The sequence below is a fragment of the Haliotis cracherodii genome, unplaced genomic scaffold (genome assembly GCF_022045235.1).
Source record: "Haliotis cracherodii isolate W230 unplaced genomic scaffold, xgHalCrac1.p SCAF_7, whole genome shotgun sequence".
Taxonomy (NCBI): domain Eukaryota; kingdom Metazoa; phylum Mollusca; class Gastropoda; order Lepetellida; family Haliotidae; genus Haliotis; species Haliotis cracherodii.
In genome coordinates, this window is record NW_027266330.1 from 51,774,603 (window position 1) to 51,790,731 (window position 16,129).

The following is a 16,129-nucleotide window of genomic DNA, read 5'->3' on the forward strand; positions in this document are numbered from 1 at the left end:
ACACCGGCAAAACAACACTAGTGTCAAACCCTGGGCAAGTGACATAGTTTAAATGTGCCTTTGTTAACCTACCAGGGAATGGATACCCGATATGTGAGGTGGATGTTAAATCCTCTAGCACCCGGAGGCAGCTTGGCTTGTTAAATCCCCAGGGAGTTGAGAATGATAGTGAGTGAGTGATTTGGGTTTAACACCGCTTTTAACAGTATTCCAGATGCGAACTTCCTTATTATGAGGAACACAACGTTTCAGAGTATATTTGTACTCATCGTATCCAAGCTTATGTCGCGACAAACCTTTAAATGGCATTCAGAAGTGATAAGCATAGTAAGCATATACTCCTTGGCCGAAACATTTATGTTCCTCATTATAAAGACTTTGGCTCGTATGTTGAGAGACGACTCCCCCACTGCTGCCGGTGGTGTTATAAAGGTATATGGGCCCGGTGTTATAGATAGTGTGTCAGTTGGTATTGCAACATTTTGCATCAATCCTCTGTTGCCGTGATATACACTTAGTCATTGACACAATCTTGACTCAGTAACTATGTGAAGGTGACCGCCTTATCTAAATCAAACAAAGACCACGACAACGTCAAAAAGTATAACGTTTGAGAAAGACCTGTACTGAACACGCCAGTCGATGTAAAGACACATTTTGGAGCTTAGAATAATGAACGGACACAATATCATCACACACGTCGTGATCGTGAGTTGTGTGGTTGTATGCGTTCAGGGCAGCATTGATCTCCTCCCTCGGCGAGTTGATGATGTCCACAAGTCTGCAGAAGATGCGCCGTCGCCAACCTTGTCAAGGGTAACTGAACGCTGGTTTCAACAGAAGCTTGACCACTTCAGTGTGACGGATGATCGCCAATGGAAACAGGTGAGGTGATTGGTGTGGAATAATTATGTGTGATCATCTAAGCAAAAAGCAACTTTGGAGGTGAAGTACACGGCTGACGTGTTGTAATCGACAAAAGGTTTCTTTGGAGATGACAGTATCTTATAATTTGAAGTCGCGTGATTGAGTGAATATTAAAATCGGCAACAGCTCCGATAATACCGGCTTCGCTTATTTGGAACAGGGGGAGATGAAACAAACAAAGAACAATGCAAAAAAAGGAAAACATGTATACGTCGATTCGTCTCTAAGCCAGAATTTCTTTTTGTCAACGGGTTTCGGCACGTGGTTCGTTCCCCGCTTGTTTTTTAAGTTATCTCACACATATAGGGCATATTGTGCAAGTTATAAAGGAAAAGACATCCAAAACGTTGCTCGAAACGACGGCTAACTTTTGGACTAGCCCAATTCTGTTTCTATCGCTATATCCATTATCCACTTCTTAACACTGACTGTGCCCCAGTGTCCATTTAGGCTATCTTTCCACTGCCACGAGCACATAGAACAGGGTGATGTCCGTCCGTCACCTTTTGTTTCCCGAGCAGGGTTGAATTAGTTTTGTTTTACGCGGCCTTCAACGAAAATCTTATACCCTAATCACGGGCGGTATCATTACTTTTCACGTCGGGGGTACACCACAAATAGCTTTACATTATCAATTAGTGTCATTGACGATTAATAATAAGTCCCACCCTGCATTACGGGCTTATGCTTAAAAGATCATATCAATCGGTACGTGGTTTGTGAGTGGGTTTGTGTGTGTGTGTGTGTGCGCGCGGGTGTGTGTTGTGTGGGGTAATGGGGGATGCGTGTATTGATGTTCATGATGTCAATCACTGGATTGTCTGGTCCAGACTCGATTATTTACAGACCGCCGTCATATAGCTAGAATATTGCTGAGTGCAAATTGAACACCAAACAAACAAACAAACAAACTTATGTGAGCAGTGGTGTTGATAGTTAGATCCTTGTGAAGTCAAGTGTATTCTTGTATCTTCTAGAACAGCTAGACTAACCCAACACTGAATAGAACCTTCTGGAATGTATTTAGACCATGTAAAGAAGCAAGTGCATGTTTCTATCTTCTCACATTACATCAAGACCAGCGGTTGTGTGAAGATAATTGTTTTCGCCCTGGATATCCAGCATTGACCTATTTTGGAGGCTTTGACCTTTCTTGCTGGAAGGTGAATATCAGTGACATTTTTGCTGTGGCCATCCATATCATATTTAATACTGACATTGTAATTGTACTGCCTTTAAATCCACTCTATTGTGTACTGTCATTGTAAGTACTTTGCAGTCATTTGTATTTACATGTATTTGTAAACCTTGCTCATTTTACAATACAATTGTTAATTTTATACCATTTCCTTTTTGATAGTTGATTTCATAAGATTTTATGTTGGTATAGAATTCTGGGTTTATATTTTATTTCAATTTGGAAGTCGTTCATTTCTTAGTGTAGACATGTGATACCTCCCAACCATACTCGTATTTAGCGAATGTAGCGAAATTCAATGCTTAGGCTCTGTGACCTTGATTATGTGATGGTAATCAGACTCAAAACACCCCTGAAGATTCGGGTTAGAATTGGTCTTCAGCAACCCATACTTTTTGTAATAAAATAAACCACTAACGGGATCTGGTGGTCAGGCTTGCTGTCTTCGTTGATGTATGTAATCGTATCCCAATTAGGGGCGGTCGGGTAGCCTAGTGGCTAAAGAGTTAGCTCGTCACGCAAAAGACCCGGGTTCGATTCCCGACATGGATACAATGTGTGAAGCCCATTTCTGGTGTCCCCGCCGTGATATTGCTGGAATATAGCTAAAAACGGCGTATATATAAAACCAAACTGACTCAGTCACGTATCCCAATGATGTCAATCACTGGATTGTTCCCATCACATTTTATATCGTTAGGACCACAAGGATGGATCAAGTGATTAATATTATTTTGCGAAATGCCAGCCTTGGAGATATAGTGGATGATTCGTCACCACTCGGACCTTTCCGTAACCTGCAAGAACACTCGTCCCCCTATCGATGAATGTTATGTGCTAAAATACGACAAACCAATCAGATTGCGCGTATGATTTCAAGGTCTTCATCAAAGAATCCCTCAGAAATATTTTTTGGATTTTACATATGTCCTGCATCTAAAAATATACCCAAAACACAGTTAAGTGTGTTCAATCATACTGTATAATTCCACACGTCCCGATGCATCTGAAATATACATAATATATGATGAAATATATCTGAACCATTACGCAACGAGTTGACAATTGTTTTAGGTATGCCCGTTTGCGCTAAGACGGAACCCGGTCGCAAAAAATGGCCACAAGAGGGGCAAGAGTCGCTATTCGTCTTGTCCCGGAATAACTCAAATTGGTCACAAATGATGGTGGATGGCACGGTTGTGGAACGTTAAGAATACACGCCTGTGGTTTCTGTCATTTCAGAGATATTACATCAATGACAAGTTCTACAAGCCCGGGGGGCCTGCGTTCCTGTACATAGGTCCTGAGTTGGCCCTGTCTTCTATATACGCTGAGGAAGGCGCCTGGCTGGAGTATGCCAAGACCTATCACGCCATCGGTTTTTCATTGGAGCATCGGTACTATGGACAAAGTCGACCTACAGCGTTCGTAATATTTTTTTTCAGTCCAAAATTGACACCTCCCTAATGTTAACTATTTAAATTGCAACAATTTGTCTGTGAAATATTCGCTTGCGTCTTATTCGGGGGCACGGGTGGCCCAGTCGTCAAAGGCGCCGCGATTCGCTGTGCAGAGTTGCGTCCCTTGTGAACGCCAGAAAACCTATGATTGTGGGTTCGAATCCCGGTTCACCCCGATTATGTTTCTAGGTTTGTCAGCACCATACCCGTGCTCCTGGGTTTCATCGAAGTGGTAAAGGTCTGAGACCTGCATCACCTCGGACTTTTTTCTCCCACATTGAGCTGTCACGCCATGATATAACTGGAATACTGAAAGCGGCGAGGGAAGAACGGGACAGGTAGTGGGTGGGGTGTTGCCTTTGTTTCATCATTGCGCTGTGCGGTATCTCCGGTTTCGTTTTGTTGTCTAGAGTTCATTTTCAAACGTGTCTACTATTAATATTAAATATGAATATTATTAATGCTATCAATGTTGATGTACATATGGATTCGTTTCAATTGTTTTTTGTTGGGCGATAATTGCTATTTTACCACGCACAAAAGGCATATAGAAGTAATTTTGTCAATGTTTCAATATCAGGGACTTGAGCACCGCCAATCTACGCTACTTGAGCATCGATCAAGTTTTAGAGGATCTTGCCAGCTTCATCGTTGCAACGAACAAGGAACATAATTTCAAGGACATAAAGTGGATCACATTTGGGGCGTCGTATGGAGGTATTGTTGAATTATTACCGTGAAAGTCGTCTTCAGCAACCCATGCTTGTCGTAAGCGGCGACTAATGGGATCAGATGATCTGGCTCCCTGACTTAGTTGATGCATGTCATCGTACCCCAATTTCGTTGATCGATGTGCATGATGTCAATCACTGGATTGTCTGGTCCAGACTCGATTATTTACAGACCGCCGTCATATAGCTGGAATATTGCTGAGTGCGGCGTTAAACAACAAACCAACCAACCAACCAAGTTCTTGTCACGACATGTCTGAAATAAGGCCGATGCGACGTTAAATTTTAACCCACTCACTCACTCTAAAGATCCAATTCCTCATTGTGTTGAAGGTCTGGTGTCTACGTGGATGAGACTGAAGTTTCCCCACCTGGTGACGGGCGCGGTTGCACACAGTGCACCTCTTGCTATGCCGACGTTCTCTCCTGGTGAGTAAATCCAGATTTATCATAATTAATATCCTCACGGGTACTCGTGTTACAAGAGGACACAAGCATTCTCAGTCCCAGTCTTATTTATAGATTAGTGAGTGGTCAGGCCCTGTGACAAGACTGATATCATGTCATCAAGAAACATCGTAGCACAGCTATTTACAAACAGGATTTGTATCTTTGAGATCTAGACTGAAACTGTCCTTACAGAAAACAATAACTGTGCTTCATATACAGATCAATAAAAATAAATTTATTCCGAAATTATTTAATGTTTATTTTAAAACATATTCACGACCGACTCTGCTTGTCGTAAGAAGAGACTAACGGGATCGGATGGTCAGGCTCGCTGACTTGGTTGATGCATGACATCGATCTCATTTGCGTGGATCGATGTTCATGATATAAATCATTGGCCTGCCTGGTCGAGACTCGATTATTTACAGACCGCTGGCATATAGCTGGATAATTGGTGAGTGCGGCGTAAAACTACAAACCAACCAACCAACCAACCAACCAACTTATTCACGAAGACATTTCCTCAATGTTTAAGGTCGTTATTCCTAATTTGTCCATTGCACAAGTTGGATATTTGTTGATTCAGCCCATACGACAAGCTATACGTTCAATTGTGCTTCCACGCTTCTGTTCGTCGCGCCAAGCTTGGTGTAGACAGATTTGGACAGTCCAGGTATCATCTGGAGAGCTCTATTGATCATGCGGGGCACGGGTGGCCCGGTCGTCTAAGGCGCAGCGATTCGCTGTGCAGAGTTGCGTCCTATGATAGTTGGTTCGAATCCTGGTTCGCCCCAATTAGGTCTTTAGGTTTTTCAGCACAATACCCGTGTTCGTGGTTTCACCGAAGTGGTAAACGTCTGAGACCTGCATCACTTCGGACTTTTCTCATTAAGCTGACACGCCGCGATATAACTGGAAATACTGTTAAAAGCGGCGTTAAACCCAACTCACTATTGATCATACAAGGGTCTACATATGTCCAGTATGACGTTTCAGTGACGCTTGCGTTATTCAAAGTCGTCAGTTTTTGGTGGAAGCGTTATGGTATGGGGTGGCATCAAAACTCACAGGAAAACTCATAATTACTACTGGCAATTTGAATGACGCATGCTACTGGGAAGACGTCCTTCAAGATCTTTTTCTGCCCTTTGTGCAAATGCTGTGACGTCACGTCACAATGCAGCAGGGTAATAATACCCGACCACATATTTTACCTGCTGTACCAGATTTGAAGCATAACGTTGCAGTACTGCCGTGGCCGCCTGTTTCTCTAGATCTCTCACATCTGAGATGAGATGGAAGGACGTCTACGACAGGACCCGAACCAGCCGGTAAAGCTAGTTCAGTTGAGCGAATCTTTGGCTGACGTTTGGAATAACATCCCCATGTTGTTTTCAATATTCTGCTTAACTCAATGCGCCGTCGTTGCCCTGCCCTAACCAATGCAAAGGGTGGTTACATCCGATATTGGAATTGTTAATTGATTTGTTACCAGGTACGCTATCCATTTTACCAGGCATGGGCGTTTTCAATGTATTTGTTATGATAAAGCATTCGTTATACGAAATATGAAATATGATATTGTTATTTTCAACAACATAACATTTACAGAACTTTTTTTATGAATCACAGTTGGTTTCTTAATCTGTTGCTTCCTCACTATGTAATGATATATCCAAACGATACGCACGACACATTCAGTCACTTACCTTTGTGTGTGTTGCGGGTGCTGCCAGTGGGGCGGGACGTGCGCCGGGTGTCGTCGCTGATTTGCAATGGCCCTTTCGTGTGTTTTTTCACAACAGTTTTCCTGTAACAAGACTTGTCACCCAGTCACGAACAACATACAGAACTGTTAACCAGAACTGTGACTCATTAAGCCCTCATTAACACATGTGGAGGAAATCCCACATTTACATGTACACTAATGTCCAATCTTAAACGATATCAGGTATCCCGTATATATAATTAACAAATCTGTTCAGGTGGAACTTGGATTTTGATAAATAAAACAACATAAACATCATAGTTTTTTTACATTTATTTGGTTTTCTTTAATTCATTCCAGATTATTTGGTGAGAGCTGGCGAAATCCTTCGCAAGGTGCCTGGGTGTTACGAGACTGTGTCTGCTGCTTATGATGAAGTTAGGGAAAATCTCAAAACTGATACTGGTATGAAGAATCTGCAGTCTCTATTTAGGTGAGGATAAATCGTGCGATTCATTTTGCTGCGCTGATTTTCAATTTTAGAGACGTTGTTCGTAAGTTATCTATCTACTAGTATTTGTCCTGTACACTTCTGCGTCCCCTGTCAAGTTAAGTCATATGTACATTAAAGGATGAAGTAAGACATTTTATTATTAACACCTTTATCAAGCAAGTGATGAGACGTGCTTGATAAAGGTGATAGGATCTACACCGAAACGTCGCACAAATTGTAATAAAGAAGTTGTTCACCCACAGAACTTGTCTTACTTCATCGCACCAACTTCTAAATGCCACTTAAAGAAGTTATACATTGAAGATGCCTGGACATCAAAATAACGAATATTAAGCAGCCAATTATGTCCTTTACTTACCCATTTTATTGAATTTGTGATGAGCTGGTGAACAAATGTTATGTATTGTGGCGAAAATAACTGTACCAGGCTATGTCCTTTTATCTTCATATTCCATGTGATATTTAAACTTCTTCATTTCTTTGAACCAGTGTTGTGTTTGTGACTCTAGTAATGCATGGACAGTTCTGATAGCTATTTAAAGATGGCATTACGTGCAGTCATAATACGAAATGTCGTTTAGGCTAAAAATTTAGCCATTTCTTCATTGATGATTGTGTAATGTTACAAAAGGAAGTTTTCCACGTCAAAGACATGCGTTTTAAGGATGAAAATTGAGATCAATGTACATGGGAACCTGGAATTACCTTGACTTAAAGAAGAATCCCTGTGATATTAGCATGAATATATGGTAGTAGTTAGTACGTAATGTACTCAAATTGATGAACTGACGTTTTTGTTCTTTGTTGGTTTAGGGTTTGTGATTTTGATCCAACGAACAGGCTGGATGTTGAAAATCTGATGATGGATCTGGTGGCGCCTTTCGTATCTACAATACAGTTTAATAATGTCCATACGGGGTCACTGGTAGGTTTGTGAAACTTTCCAACCAACAGAAATAAGGACACTTATGACATGATAGTGAAGGCTTAATGACGATGAATGTCTGTACATATAATTTCGGGCATGTAGATCGATAATCTGGTGTCCTACTTGTTGATTGATACCCCTTGGTATTGTCCACCATTTCGCCTGGAGAGCTACCCAAACCTGTAGATCGATAATCTGGTGTCCTTCTTGTTGATTGATACCCCTTGGTATTGCCCAACATTCCGCCTGGAGAGCTACCCAAACCTGTAGATCGATAATCTGGTGTCCTACTTGTTGATTGATACCCCTTGGTATTGTCCACCATTTCGCCTGGAGAGCTACCCAAACCTGTAGATCGATAATCTGGTGTCCTTCTTGTTGATTGATACCCCTTGGTATTGCCCAACATTCCGCCTGGAGAGCTACCCAAACCTGTAGATCGATAATCTGGTGTCCTACTTGTTGATTGATACCCCTTGGTATTGCCCACCATTCCGCCTGGAGAGCTACCCAAACCTGTAGATCGATAATCTGGTGTCCTACTTGTTGATTGATACCCCTTGGTATTGTCCACCATTCCGCCTGGAGAGCTACCCAAACCTGTAGATCGATAATCTGGTGTCCTACTTGTTGATTGATACCCCTTGGTATTGCCCACCATTCCGCCTGGAGAGCTACCCAAACCTGTAGATCGATAATCTGGTGTCCTACTTGTTGATTGATACCCCTTGGTATTGTCCACCATTCCGCCTGGAGAGCTACCCGAAACTGGGTCATGTTGGGGGTAGTTGGGTCTGTGGCGTACTCTCTCCACCCTAGAACATCCCACAGATGTTATTTTGGACATGTCAGGGGATGTAACGGTCCAGTCCAATGTTCATATGCCTTCTCTTCGGATATAATCAGTGGTGGAATGGGCACGATTGGGTCTGGCATTGTCATCTTGCAGATTAATTCAATATGCCGATAATTCTAGCGAATGAAACAACGACGGGACTAAAATGTCAACATGTCGCTGATCAGTCAAATGTCAACTCACATTTAACAAATCAGCTCGTCTGTTATGTGTGATATCGCCCCATACCATGCCCAATACCGATCACGGTCAAGAATTGTTTCTCTGGCATACAAAACGCCGCTACGTCACCAACAACTTTTTCTGCCATCTGTGAATCGGAGTCAAAACCTTGATGCGTCTGTGTACATGGTCTTGCCTAGCCAACTTCTAGCAATACTGCCTATTGTAAGCAGTAAGAGTCACAATCTTAAGGCGGGCTGCATAGAGTCAGTTTTTCGTTTGGATTCTATAATATCATGTACTTAACAACTAAAAGGATTATGTGTGTGTGTGTGTGTGCTGTGTGTGTGTGTGTGGGGGGGGGGGGGGGGGGGGGGGGGGGGCTGCTTTTCCCAGAATAATCACCATGGTCAGTATAACTTAAACACATGGTCATGGTCGCAAATATAGCTGGATGTGTCGAGTGAGTTGAGATGATATGGGTAAAAGTCGCGTTCAATATTATCATTACACTTGCATAGTGACGTGCATGTTCGCGCGTGTGTTTACGTGTATGTGTGTTGACCGCCTCCGTGGTCTAGTGGTAGAGCGAAAGCTCCAGGGTTCGATCCCCGACCGCGTCATACCAAAAGATGTTAAAAGATGGTACTTATTGTTAGCCTGTCTGGCGTTCGGCATTAAGGGACTAAAACAAGGACTGGTCGGCTCGGAGTCAGTATACTGTGTCTAAGTGGGGTATTCATGTTAAACTGCGGCATGGTATCTCAGTGGGCTAGCACTATAATCGACATCAGTCCGGACTAGTACAAGCAGCCACACACACACACATACGTACATGCACGTCGCTCTATTAGTGCAATAATCTTGGACGCGACGTTTAACCCCATTTCACCTCACCTCACCTGCTTGTACTACTTCGGACTAATGCCGGTTATATAGCGTTACCATGTCGTGTGTAGCTGCTTGTACTACACTGGACTAATGCCAGTTTTATAGTGAGATACCATGCTGTGTGTGCGTGTGCGAGAGCGTGGGCATGTGGGTGTGCATGTTGTGATGGTGATGAGGCGCATGCGCTTATGTGTCACACACCATTCTAAATGTGAACATGTATATATGCTGCAGATGACTATCCCAGATCACTCGATATCCTCAATGTGCAAGGTCCTGACTGACTCGAAGACGGGACCCCCTCTACTTCGGTTTGCCGACTTCGCTCGCATCTACTACCAGAACTACACAGCCCAGAAAGATCAGTGTCGTAATACCACATTTGCATCGCTTGTCAACACAGGCAGTTACATCAACTACACCAATGATAATGCATTACCAGGTACAGTAACCTTTGTCTGAAGTCTAAATGTTTCAGTTTCTCTCTAACCACTAGGTTCCAGTGAGTGAGTGAGTATGGTTTTATGCCGCTTTTAGCAATATTCCAGCAATATCACGGCAGGTGACACAAGAAATGGGCTTCACACATTTTACCCATGTCGGGAATCGAACCCGGGTATTCGGCGTGACGAGCGAACGCTTTAACCACTAGGCTACCCGACCGCCCCCCATTATGTTCCAAAGAGTGAGTGATTTTTGTTTTACGTCGCTTTTAGCAATATTCGATCAATATCAGGGTTGGGAACACTAGAAACGACGAGCGGACGGTTTAGCCACAACGCTGCTCAACAGCACCAGGTTCCAAAGAACAATGATTACAGAAACTACTGCAAACAGTATTTGCCTGTTGTGGGTTTAACAATAAGGCAGAGAAAATATTGGTATGTATATGTTTGTGTCCGTATCTCCAATCACACATCTCGAATCTGAATTGTTGGTTCCTCAAGGCACGAGATAGAGACGTCCACTGTATTTAGCTCCTGTTCTTTCACAAATACCCAAGTCATCAGCTTGGCTATGATTGTGTCTGCAATTTAAGTACCAGTAGTGTGTGAGTGAGTATGGTTTTACGCCGCTTTTAGCAACATTCCAGCAATATCACGGCGGGGGACACCAGAAATGGGGTTTCGTGACGAGCGAATACTTTACCCACTAGTCTACCAGACCGGAAGTACCTGTACGGAAAGTATCAGCTATGCCGTTAAGGGCCAAGAGCCAATGTGGAGCGAGGTTTTGGAAACCAATAACCAAGTGTGACGTCCATTGGTTTCTTTGCCAAATGTCGCCCGTTGGCTAAGAACTATTTGCACATGGAGATTTTAGAACCAATTATTTTGTAACGTAAAATATTAACTATACTAAGTTCCAAAAGAAACGCACATCTCATGTTGCACTTTCCGATCTCAACAAAATCCATTTAGTTATCTATTTGCATAACAAAAGACATTGATGGAATAATATGTCTAGAAACCTTCCACACAACGTTTTGGGATTCAAACACTGAACATGAACATATAGACTCTTCACATCCATGAGATAGACGAGCCAGAACAACTTGCACGTTTTTTTTCACGTGCAGCATGGACTGATATGTGTTGAAGGCACCAATGAAATCAGAACGTGACAACAAACGCCCTTCAGTTCTTTGACTGGCACGGAATGCACCATGTCCAGATTAAGCATAAATAATCCTCATCGTGTATTGGGCATGACTAAATAAGATATGACGGCAACACGAGTAGCGATACATCTACAGGTTCACCTGGCTAAGATCTAACGTCTTATTGCACAAAGCGTGTGCAGGATTGCAAAGGAGCGGACGCACGCGTATCACGTCGTTTCATGAAGATAGGTTTATCGTCCGTGCTCACTTGCCAACGCCACCAACGTGGGTTAACTACTGCCAGACAGACAGCTGGAACCTGCACAGACCTACCGTCTTAGTGCACAAAGCGTGTGTAGGTTTGCAAAAGGGGCGGACGCACACGGGTCATGTCGTATCATGAAGATGAGTTTATCGTCCGTGCTCACTTGCCAACGCCACCTACGTGGGTTAACTACTGCCAGACAACTAATCAACAGCACATCTCGGGTGCCAACGTCATTATTGTGTTGTGCGGTTCTTTTGGAATTTAGTATTTTATGATTCAAAACTAAGCATAAAGCTTAAAGCTTAATTTGTCCCACAGTGAGTGAGTGCGTTGAGTGGTTTAACGCGGCTTTTAACAGTATTCCAGTTATATCACGGCGTCAGCTTAATGTAGGAGGAAAGCCCGAAGTGATGCAGGTCTCAGACGTTTACCACTTTGGTGAAACCCACGAGTACGGGTATGGTGCTGACAAACCTAGAAACATAATCGGGGCAAATCGGGATTCGAACCCACAATCATAGGTTTCTGGCGTGCCCAAGGAATCCAACTCTAGAACCTAGAAACATATTCGGGGCGTGCCCCACAGTATTACACACGTGACTGAAAACGTCATAAGTTTGGTGAAACAAATGAACACCTATACTCTCAGTGGAATAGATTGTATTTATATATTTTGTACATGAAATTCCAGTTCGCCAGTGGAGATATCAGGAATGCACCCAAATGGGGCTGTTTGTGACGACAACTTCTGACAGGCAACCATTAGGAAACGCAGTAGGCGAAGAGTAAGTTATCACAGCTATTCGATAGATTTCATTAACTGTTATCTTTCTTCAAATGTATTCGCCAATCACTAATTATGTCTCGTCACGATATTGCTGAAATATTGCCGATGTGACGTAAAGCATAAACTCCCTCACTCACTCACTCTATTTATGTCAAAAACTGCAAAGTACAGAGTGTACGCCATTAATTTGTGTTGCCCTGGGGAGATCATGAAATACTACATAATTCAATGACTTTTATATGACATGCCTCCGAATAATATTTCACACGTATCACGATTTGCCAGCTTATTTGTGGGAAAAAACTTGAATAGGCTCAAGAGGAACCCCTTGGTGAAAGCCCTGGCAACGTTCCGCTAAGCGAACTTAGCGCCAAGATGGTCATAACGCCAATACTTTAACAAAGGCTTACGATAGTCGCTGAGATTGCTGAGATTGCTGGGTGGAACAGAACCTATGAGTTTAATGTTGTAAACTAAGGATCGTTATCATGACAAGACTGGCAGATATTACCCGCTATCGACAGTACGTAGGTACAGGGAACTGCGCAGCTTGAGTGGGTATGGTATCACGCCACGTTGAAACAAAAATAAGCTTCACATATTCTACCCATGTGGGCAATTGAACCTTGGCCTGGTCTTCGGGGTGACGGGCGAACGCTTTAACCAACAGGCTAGGTCATCTCCCGCAGTGCCACCACCGCTCGGCCATCAGTGTTATCTTCGAACAGGAGGAATGGGGTATCGATATCAACAAATATAATGTGTAATTCTTCATTTCATTTCTTACAGTTACTATTACAAATTATGTGAAGGTTTGTTTGGTCCGGCGTTTAATGAATCCTTGGTGAAAAGAGGACATGACTATGTACTGATGAACTACGGTGGATTTGGCATCCGGGTAACTAACATCATCTACACCCAAGGCATGGATGATCCATGGACCACGTATGGGTTTACGAAGAATCCGAACCCAAGGGCTTATGCAGTGGTAATTAAAGGTATGTTGATGACACTAATATGTACCTTCATCACCGTGTTTTGGTCATCATGGACCGCCTCCGTGGTGTCGTGGATAGAGCCTAGATTGCGAAAGGTCGGTATTTCGATCCCCGGTCGTGTCATACCAAAATACGTTAACAATGGTACTTGTTGTTTCCCTGCCTGTGCTCGGCATTAAGTGGATCAAACAAGAAATGGTCGGCTTGTTTTCAGTATGCTGTGTATTGAGAGGAATAACGACATGATATCTCCTTATGCTGGTACTATAAAACCATCATTAGCACGCGCACGCGCACGCGCGCGCGCGCACGCGCACACACACACAGACGGCACTATATAATCTCCAGCGCGATGTTTAACCCCATGACACATCACAACCTTTTGTCAGTGTTATACATGACCTAGACGATCGTAACTTAAACATAGACATACCACGATCACAATGATCACTTTGTTTAAGGAGACCCTCCCGTGTGTGACACCAGACGTCATAAGTGCTGCCAGACATATCAAGCGTATCTAAAATCTGTAGAGTATTATAATCGCTGATGGCTTCGTCATTAAAAAAGAATCTTGCAATCGTGGATGTGAAGGGGCACGTTGATTGATTTGGTTTGGTTTGTTCTAGCAATATTCTAGCTATATGACGGCGGTCTGTACATAATCGAGTCTGGACCATCCAGTTCTTGATATCATGAGCATCGATCCACGCAATTGGGATACGATTACTTGTATCAACCAAGTCAGCGAGCATTACCATCCGATCCCCTTAGTCGGCTCTTACGACAAACATAGTCGCCTTTTATGGCAAGCATGCAATTGGCATTTATGTTTCATTCTCTGTCCATGCTAACATTTTTTAACATCGTGACATATATAACCATAAAATAAATACGAAACATGCGAGTGACGCTTGCTCAGATTAATGAAGTGAAGCATTTCTACAACATGTGTTCCAGATACTATCATCACGCCAGGTTGATTGCACATACTGGCAACTCTGCCAATAAACACTGTACTTGAATGCTGACATTAGGGTTTCTCTCTGTTACGGTTAAAAGTGGTTGCAGGTTGATCGAACAGTTTTTCCTGGCTCCCTTGTCAAATCACCTTAAAAGCCACGTTGTGGTAACACCTGGTACAATAAACACAAAAAATTGTTCTGTTTAAAGAATAGTCAAATTACGTTCAAACGATCACACCTGCTCTTCTCACATTTATTGGAAGCTTTATTATCTTCGTCGATTTACCTGACAATTCCAAGTGATTGTCTTATTTGCATTTCCCGCAAGTGAATGCATGGCAATTAAAATTGCTAACGCCAGAGAATAAACAGGCTCCATTATCTGTCGCACCTGCAAAAGGAATAATAATGATAAACCTTTTACGGATGGTAACATGTGAAGGTGCTTGGAGACATATTTACATGATCTTTAATTTTCAAAGGTAGGGCTGTTCTTTTCGCTTTTTAGACTAGGGTTCGGCATTAACGTAAAGTTAATATCTTACAGAATGCGATGTAAACAATCGGGATTTCGTTTTTAGGAATGAGTATTCACCATACTATAATGGATTTTTTTTATGAAACAGATATTTCTTTTCCCCGGAACAGGAGGTAGGAAATAGTTGGTCCCTTAGAACTTGTTCCAAAAGGTCGAGGGCAACAGACGTATTGGATATTGCATAGCGTTCCTGTTTCTTTTATTGTCGAGAATATTGAAATATATTTTTCACTTACTATTTTGCAGGTGTTGGCCACGTAGCAGCTATGTTCCCCTCTTCCTCTTCAGACAGTGCTGATTTGAAAAATGGTCGGCTCGAAATCCAGCGCCGTCTTGGACAGTTGTTATCATCAAGAGACGTGGCAATTGTTGGATGAACTTCTTCTCACAGTTACACGAGAAGACATCAAGTTTCAAGTCAATACGTTATTGAACAAAGGCAACAGACCAATTTACATTGTAATTATACAATCAAGAGCGTTTCATGTCCATTTTCTCATAGATACGTGTAAGGTTAAGAACAAAACTTGTTTCGCAATGCCAGTTCATGGTTGAATGCTGAGCACCATGACAGGATAACCGGGATGCAACTTACTCAGGACATGTATGTGATAAATTGTGGTAGATACATAGCTTGAATGAGGTAATACAAATGGCATCCCCAAAAATACTGGACAAGATGTTTGTTAATTCTGATCAACCAGTTCTATGTGGAGAAACATTCCCATGTTGGAGGTCACTGTAACAATAACACATACATAAGATAAAATTCTGCACCCTTGAACATGTTTCATGTTTCATATTATTATTATTATTATTATAATTATTATTATTGTTGTAATTGTTATTGTTATTGTTGTTGTTATTATTTTATTATTATTATTATTATTATTATTATTATTATTATTATTATACATGTATATACCGCAGGTATCCAGGTATTATCTGCTCATATTTTTATTGATACCCCGACCAGTGGAACTGATTACCATTCTCAACTCCTTGGAGACTGTATACAATCAAAGCTGCCTACGGTCGCTAAAGGGATTTTACATCCACCTCACATACCGGGTACCCATTCGCTGGATGACACTTGTGTTTCTGGGTGTATGTACGTATTCATGCACGTGCATGAGTGTGCATCT

At 42.3% G+C, this 16,129-nt stretch overlaps 1 protein-coding gene across 1 annotated transcript; it reads left to right on the forward strand.

Moving 5' to 3' along the window:
- The first annotated feature begins 616 nt into the window (after positions 1 to 616).
- On the forward strand, positions 617 to 15,739 carry LOC139448198 (putative serine protease K12H4.7). The gene is made up of 10 exons (XM_071229719.1): positions 617 to 885; positions 3,368 to 3,549; positions 4,166 to 4,302; positions 4,650 to 4,745; positions 6,835 to 6,967; positions 7,802 to 7,913; positions 10,060 to 10,267; positions 12,388 to 12,481; positions 13,273 to 13,481; positions 15,231 to 15,739. The coding sequence occupies exons 1-10, from the start codon at positions 673 to 675 to the stop codon at positions 15,359 to 15,361; spliced, it is 1,515 nt and encodes a 504-aa protein (XP_071085820.1). The 5' UTR covers positions 617 to 672; the 3' UTR covers positions 15,362 to 15,739.
- The last annotated feature ends 390 nt before the right edge of the window (positions 15,740 to 16,129 follow it).